Source organism: Miscanthus floridulus, chromosome 9 (assembly GCF_019320115.1).
Source record: "Miscanthus floridulus cultivar M001 chromosome 9, ASM1932011v1, whole genome shotgun sequence".
Lineage (NCBI taxonomy): Eukaryota > Viridiplantae > Streptophyta > Magnoliopsida > Poales > Poaceae > Miscanthus > Miscanthus floridulus.
Window position 1 is genome coordinate 1,407,613 of NC_089588.1, and position 8,490 is coordinate 1,416,102.

The following is an 8,490-nucleotide window of genomic DNA, read 5'->3' on the forward strand; positions in this document are numbered from 1 at the left end:
GTTGTTGCTCTCTAGTTTAGCTTGTGTAGCTTTACTAGTTGAGTAGTGCTAGTGTGGCTTAGGCTTTGTATGCTTTGCTAACTAGTATGAGTAGGAGCTCTTGGTGTGTTTTGCTGTACTAGTTGCTTAGATTTGTGTGACCTTACCAACGAGACTTGTGTAGGTGAGCTCTCTCTAGCTCGGCACCTTAGTTGCAAAATTAGAATCTTTGTAAGGTGCTTGTGAACATAGATAGATGGGTGTAGTCTTGGCTAGACCGATTAGTCTATTTCTGTATTTGTTTCGGTTAGTCGGCGCATAATTAGTTTTAGAAAAGATTATTCACCCCCTCTAGTCAGCTAATTGATCCTATCACCCTTAAAGTAGTTCATTGGCATGCGAAAGGAAGGATCCATGGTCTTAAGATCGAGAAGAAGACACCAATACAGACACACTAGGCATAACAGGTCCATAATCCATAGGTTTCTTAAGACTAGCATTGTATTGCATACTATGAAACGTATTTATCATAGCCGCATCGCAATCCGCCATCATTTTATTGAGTTGTTCCATGGTAACAATAGAAGATGTATTAATTATGGGTGGTGTTACCTTGGGTTCAGCCGTGGTTGAATGAGCAACCTGATTGACTACCTTGAATTGTTTTGCCACCCCTCCTCGCCGATCTAGCGAACAAATTGCAAGAGTGGCTTGTAGGTTAGTAGCGTTCTACTCCTCCACCATCTTACGGAGATCCTCTGGTAGTTGATCGATCATCGTAGGATGAATGATATTGTCGGGGTTGAACGGATCCGTGGGATCACCCTCCTTCTTGTTGTGTTCTTCAAACACGTTGCTTGTAGATTAATCTTCTTTTCCTAGCGGGGTCACTAAAAAGTGTGTTGACGTCGATTTGGATCACACACCAGCAAAGATTAGCTTGTCCAAGGTCGCACATGACCTATCATGCAACAAGGACGTCCGAGATCAGTAAGACCGACCAGCCGGTTGGTAGAGCCGATTCGATGCCCGTTCTTCGCCTGAAAAGCTCAAGAACACCTCTCGGGAAGATCCGTCAGGGAGGGGCACGTTGAGGTTGTCCTAAGGTCGGCAAGGGCCACTTAGAACGCCACCGAATCTCGTCGAGAGACGCAGCGAACAGCAGGGGTTGGAAAAGCTAGGGTAAATAAAAAGGGGTAATAGATGTTTTTTTTATCGATTGGAAGTTGCATCCCTCAACTGGCCATGATCCTCCAATATATAGAGAGGGGGTGGCCTTATCCCATTAAGAAACATATCCAAGACATAATTTACAATTTTTCCACGTTAAACACATGAGCTAGGACGGAGCTAAACTCGAAGCGGTCTCAGACCAGGCAAACTGGCCTAGCCAGTATTCGCGGGGCTGAACGGTCCTTGCCAGACAGGATCAGAGAAGCCAGACAGACCCCAAAATCATCCTTTCTTCGTTTGAACTCCAAATTTGATTATTCAAATGTGTTTCTTGATCGTCTTGACGTCGGGAACTTCATGTTGGAGCCCATTGCACGTGTGCTAACATTTTTGCTGTCAACAAAACATAGTTTGAGGCATATATTTAATATGAAAATCGATATACTCATAAGTTCTCGCATTCATAATGATATAGTCTATGTTAAAAAAAAGTCATTTTGAGACTTTTTTCTAAAACGACAAATGTAAGTAATTTTGATGCATATTTCGAAGTTAATTTAGTTTACTTTTAACAACGTCGAAAGTGAGTATATCTCTGATGAGACGATACGTGGGTAATTAATTTGCTACAAATTAAGTTCAAAACTATAACTTGGTCTATGCGTGCGTGCGTGCATGTACATGTATATATTGGGTTATTTTTCTCATGTGTTAATTTAATTATTGTTGCAGTACATGCTGAACTGGTGTATACCATCGGAGATGAAATTTCATTCATTTCATTCATGACGGATCTACGTCGCAAACTCGCCGAGCATCCAGACAGTGAGGATATCTTGGGCGGCCACAAAGACCCAAATCTCTCCGAAACCGGAGATCATCCAGTGCTGGCCAAGCAGCGTGCTGATGAACAACCGGCGAGGTGGATTCACGTCACGCTGCAAGCAGTGGAGGGAGAGGAAACGTCGTGGACAACCCTATTCATGAGGGATGACAACTTGTACGTCCTTGGTTTCATGAACCAGCAAGGAGATTCGTTCCAGCTGCTCGACGACAACCGGAATGCATCCACCAATATGGTACTCCCAATTACTAATGGACGCGATCCCGAACACTCAAGATGGGGCGTCAGTTACATGTCCATGCTGGGAGCCAAAAGTAATGATCATGCCGTGCACAAACTGGAGGCGGCTCATTTGGGCCGTGATTTTGCGAAGAACGCCGTGCGCGTGCTGTCGAGCCACCCAAATCCGGTGGCTAGTATCGATCTGAGGCCCGGGGTGGCACTGGCGGGCCTGATCATCATGGTCTGCGAGTCCGCAAGGATGAATCCTCCCCACGACTTCTTTTCACGTGGGTGGAGCACCGGCACGGGATTCGCCAAGCAATTGATGATTGAGAACTTCTGGGAACATGGGAAAATGTCGAGCAAGCTAATGGCATGGAAGACCCGAGGGTACGCCAGCAATGTGAGCACACAGAATTGGCAACCGCACCCCATTATGGAGCTACAAACCATACACCTCGTGCTCAACAACACCCATACAAGTGATCAGGCTAAAAAAGAAGAAAAGAAGAAGAATCAACGTGGGAAGCCTGGCAGTGTGAACAACGATGGAGATTCTATTAATAAGCCCGGCAACACTGGCAGTGGTCGCGGCCCTCCTGGACAAAGCAGAGGTGGCCATAATACCAACGGATGTGGCGGCCCTCCTAGCCAAAGCGGAGGTGGCCGCGAGCGTAAAAGGGGATTCAACAATGGCAGCAATGGGAGGCCACAAATCCAACACAAGAAGTCCTGCAACATTGGCATTGGTGGCATCTCTGCTAGCAAATCATCGGAGGAGGCTAGCGATGCTGGCAGCAATGGCGGCCGTGATAGCAAATCAGAGGAGGCTAGCGATGCCGACAGCGGCAGCGGCCCTGCTAGCCAAGCCGATGAGGCCGGAGACGACACCAGCAGCAGTGGTGGCGATTCTTCTAGCCAACCTGGAGAGGCCGGTGATGGTGACAGCAGCGGTGGCTCTGCTAGCCAACCCGGGGAGGCCGGTGACAACGGGGATCTTGATCTACGATGCCAGGGCCACGGTCGACCTCGGGTGGAGCTATTGGCCATACATGCTGATCTTCATGTCAAAGGCACGGAAATCGTCGTCTTTGACGGCAGACGAGGCCAGATCATCTATAGGAAGGAGGAAGGAGAAGAGGAGACAGAACAGGTATACATATATTATGTCTTACTAATTTGTCAACTTAGGGCCTATTTGGATCCCCTTCTCTAATGTGACGGGGCATTATTATCATTGTTTACTCCAAACAAATCTCAAACACCATATGGTCATAGACACTATTTCTTAGTGCTTCTTGTGAGTATTTGTATGCAGTAGTAAGATGATGCCTAGAGTATAGAAAATTAAAGGCAATTTGTTTTTGATCATTGCGAAAATTTTGCAGAATTTATCTTTTCTTTCTTTGTGTATCTTGGGAGGATTAGAAATAGTAAGATGTCTACTACATGAATCCTTTTTACAACCATGCCATATTAATCAAGCAGTGCATGCATGTAGGGAATGGTCGAGTTGGTACTGACTGGACCCTACAAAGGCATCTCAGCTTACGGGTGCTTCGCCATTAAAATTAACATCCCACCTGCCACTGCCAGTAGCAGCAGTGGCGATGCCGGTGGTCTCATCCAATGGGAATGGGACTGTTATGACCCCAAGTACGCCGCCCAAGTCGACCAACTACCCGTGAGCCATACCATCTGCTCTCCGGACATGCGCCCCGAGGTAGCTGAGGTCACCTACGTTGTGATGTCAGATGCCCTGGAGGCCACAGTGCAGGTCAGGCTGCGACTCAAAGATGGGCATAACACTGCTGGCATTGGTGGTGAGATCACTGCACGTATCGACGGCTTTGAAGACAAATACAGGAGCGTCCTCTTCAGGTGTGCGAAGGGGACGCGTCAGTGTTTCTCCCCTACCGATGACGACTCGTGGTTCCTTCTTGAGCTGGCGAGGAATGTGGTTGCAGTGCCATGCGGCAGTGCGCTTCAAATAGAGGTGAACCTCCAGATTGAAACTGGCGATGGCAAGAAAGTTGAATTGAATAATGTTCCTCTCCGCTTCGCCAATGGAATTAGTTCCAGTAAAACTGACGACGGCAATGAAGTGGAAGTGGAAGTGGAAGTCACCTGGTACCCGGAGGTAAACATTATATTGAAGACATTTTTTATCATCTCTTATTCTTTTAACGAATACTAATAATCTTGTTGTCTACTGGATGATTATTATATACTACTAATCCACTGCAGATCGCACGGACAATAAGTCACCCTCCGGAGCAAATAATAACCAGCAAAGAGGCTCATCTGGAGAAAGCTATTACTGCTCCGTCGTCGTTAGAACAAATCATCAGTGGTACACAGGAGGTAAATTAAAGGAGGACTAGCTACTATAGTGCTTGCGCTAAACATTGAAGACATTTGTTACTCATCCATCCCAAATTATAAGTCATCCCAAGAATCTTGGAGAGTCAAAGCATCTCAAATTTGACCAAAATACAAAGATTTATGACATCAAATAGGTATACTATGAAAATATATTTAACAAAAAATCTAATGATACTTAACTGGTATCATAAATGTTATTATCTTATTAACTTATTATATAAATTTGGTCAAACTTGAGATGCTTTGACTCTCCAAGATTCTTGGAATGACTTATAATTTAGAAACGGAGGGAGTATCACTTTCCTTCTTTTAACTAAACTCTCGGGTAATGCATGCAGGCTAAAATGGTTTCAGGGAATCGATCTGTAGTGTACACCATCGGAGACGAACTGTCGTTCACTGAATTTATAATGGATCTCCGTGGCATCCTCGCTGACCATCCTGACCGCGAGGATATCTTTGATCGCCACCACAGATCAATTCTCTCCTCCACCAGAGAACACCCAGTGCTCGCCAAGCAACGTGCTGAACAGCCGGCGAGGTGGATTCACGTAAAGCTGCAAGCAGTGAAGGGAGAGCAAACGCTGTCGACAACCCTAATCATGCGGGACGACAACTTGTATGTCTGTGGCTTCATGAACCAGCAAGGAGATTCATTTCAGCTCATTGAGAACCCGGATAGATCTGCCGATATACTCCCAATTGATGAATACAATCCCCAACGCCTAAGCTGGGGTGTCGGTTACAGATCCTTACTGGACTTCGACACTAAAGGTGGTCTTGTGAGAATACTGGAGCACGTGAATCCGGGCCAGGACTTCGCCATGGATGCCGTGCACGTGCTGTCGTGCTTCCCAGCTTGGGTGGACGATCGTATTTGTATGAAGTCACCCAGGTTGGCACTAGCGGGGCTGATCCTCATCATCTGCGAGTCTTCAAGGATGAATCCAATCTACAACTTCTTTACAAGCTCGTGGAGCAGGAGCAGCGAAGATTACACGCTATTTTCCGACAGGGACTTTACTCGGGATCTAATGCGTGGTGACGTGTTGAATCAATATGGGAGGATGTCATGCCAGCTGCTGGCATGGAAGAGTAGAAGATATGCCAACCCGCACCCCATTTCACCGCTACGAGACATTTACCTCGTGCTCAACTACCGTTTGGATCCACCTCATCAGGCCGGCGGGGCCGAGAGCAGCAGCAGCTTCATGGACCTTTCTTGGTCGCGACATCAGAAGGCTGACGGCGCCAAGGACCGACCTCGGGTGGAGCTGTTGGCCATGCATGCGGACCTTGGGGTCCTTGGCACAACCGTAATAGTCTTCGATGGGAAACGAGGCCATATCATCTATAGGAAGCAGGAACAAGAAGAAAAGGTATATGTATTAGATCATGTCTATTAACTAATCCCTGGTATCCATAATCTATATGAATCTTTTTCGCATGAAAGCAATAATAGATTAGATTATTAATGAAGCAATGTGCATGGTTGTAGGGAACAATGGCTGATTTGGTGCTCACGGGACCCTGCACAAGCATCTTGGCATACGGGTGCTTTGCCATCAAAATTGACGTCCCAGGACCCTACACAAGCACTGGCGATGGCGGCGGCGGCGGTTCCATCAAATGGGAATGGGACTGCTATGACCCAGAGTACGCCAGGGAAGTTGACAAAGGACCCATGACTCGGACCCTAAGCTCTTCAGGCCCCGGCCGCAACGTTAAGATCACCTATGCGGTGATGTCCAACGCCCTGGAGGCCACAGTGCAGGTGAAGCTGCGGATGAAAGATGGGAACAGCCCTTGTAGCGTCTACGGTGTTATTACTGCTAGCATTGGTGATTTCAAAGGCCAGAGCATCCTCTTCAGGCGTACAAAGGAGACGGCACAGCATCTCTCTCCATTGACGGACTCGCCGCCGGGCGTCCTGTATCAGCTGGTGCGGTCCCTTGAGCTGGCCAGGAATGTGGTTGCGGTGCCATGTGGTCAATGGCTTCACATAGGCGTGGACCTAAGCATTGAAACTTCCAAGAACCAAGGGGCTAGTATTAATCCGCGTTTCAATAATATTATTCTCACCTTCGACAACCACAGTAGCAGGTCGAGTCAACGTCGTGAAGTGGACGGGTATGAAGTTGAAGTGAACGTCGCCTTGTACCCTTGTGATCAATATGTCCCGGGACCATGGAAGGTAAACATTGAAAACATGACTGAGCACTCGTTACTCAACACATTTCTTATGCTTTCCTTTTGTTTTGTTTTGTTTTTCGCTAATCATCAGATATGTCATATGTAGTCATTTGCTTGATCACTACTACATATGTAATGCAGATGGATAGGATGTGGCAACCTGACATATCGTACATGGTTTGGAATGATGCAGAAGGATTCAGTACATTCATCATTGAGCTGCGTAGATTGGTGACCGACCACCCACGCTGCAGGGATCTCGTGGCTGATCATCCAGATCTCTCATCCACAAGTAACAACAAAGTGCTCCGCAAAGTCAACATGCAGGAAGTCAACACGATATATCCTGACACTGACCGCATCCAACCAGAAAGTTTGTTTCACATCAAACTGGAAGCGGAAAAAAGGTCATCGATAATATTAGTCATGCGGTGTGACAACTTGGACGTAATAGGCTTCATCAACATGAAGGATCGATTCTGCTGCTACGAGCCTGGCAATCGTCGGAAGCTCGCAGTAGAATATAGTTCAAAACTCCAGTGGTGGTGGGACTACGGAAGGGACAGTGAGCAAATACTGGGCCCCGTGAGGCTGGGCAAGACCTTCATGGCGGAAGCCGTGCGCGAGCTATCGCGCTTCACAGATAGGGAGCCGAGTCAGGAAGCCAAGCGGTCACTGGTGGGCCTGATGATCATGGTCTGCGATTCAGCGAGGATGGAACCTGTCCGCGAAGCCATGGCAGGTGGTTGGAATAAAGGCGGGACGAAACTTACCAAGCAACTGATGGATTACATAAAGAATGGGCCATTAATATCAAGAGCACTGCTGGACTGGAGGGATCACGCCTACCAAGGATGGCCTCAACACAGGACGCTAGAATCGATCGGAATCATGAGCCCAGAAGATGCACTAAAACTTGTACCCCTCGTGCTCAATGATCCAGATCGGATATGCGCTCGTCGTCGACCACCGTACTAGACTTCGCCAAATTATATATGTTATTTGTTGTATCCCTTTTAATTTGTTGTCACAAAATCATGTCGATCGGGCACTGGTTTATGGTTATATGGCGTGCGTGGCCTGGAAAACTTGTCGGGTTAGGGGCCCATGCATATATTTGCCACATCAGCACTACCCCAGATATGGACATCACTGCCGGTTCAAAAACCCCCTTCATTGTCGGATTTTGAACCGACAGTGGCATACCGACAGTGATGGGGGGTTGACATCACTGTCGGTTCTTAAAAACCGACACTGATCTATAGGCAACAGTGTCTGTTCCTGGCTCCACCCGACAGTGTCTAGTTAAACAACACTGCCGGTTTGTAGTCCCAACCAACAGTGATGGTTGCTTCAAGAGTGTCGGTTCTTGGCTCAAGCCAACAGTGTTGAGCAAGCCTACACTGTCGGTTCATGACTCAAGCCGACAGTGTTGAGCAAGACAACACTGTCGGTTCATGACTCAAGCCGGCAGTGTGAGAAATACAACACTGTTGGTTCATGGCTCAAGCCGGCAGTGTTGAGCAAGACAACACTGTCGGTTCATGGCTCAAGCCGGCAGTGTTGAGCAATCCAACACTGTCGGTTCATGGCTCAAGCCGGCAGTGTTGAGCAATCCAACACTGACAGTTCATGGCTCAAGCCGGCAGTGTTGAGCAAGAAAACACTATCGGCTTATGGCTCAAGCCGGCAGT

At 47.4% G+C, this 8,490-nt stretch overlaps 1 protein-coding gene across 1 annotated transcript in view; it reads left to right on the plus strand.

Annotated features, from left to right (window-relative positions):
- The window catches only part of LOC136484065 (uncharacterized), a 28,507-nt gene extending 20,733 nt beyond the window's left edge, over nt 1–7,774 (plus strand). The window contains exons 2-7 of the mRNA XM_066481227.1: nt 1,885–3,371; nt 3,720–4,358; nt 4,466–4,582; nt 4,942–5,982; nt 6,102–6,797; nt 6,938–7,774. Coding sequence (XP_066337324.1) covers nt 1,885–3,371; nt 3,720–4,358; nt 4,466–4,582; nt 4,942–5,982; nt 6,102–6,797; nt 6,938–7,774 — 4,817 coding nt within the window. The remainder of the gene's footprint in view (nt 1–1,884; nt 3,372–3,719; nt 4,359–4,465; nt 4,583–4,941; nt 5,983–6,101; nt 6,798–6,937) is intronic.
- Nucleotides 7,775–8,490: the final 716 nt, after the last annotated feature.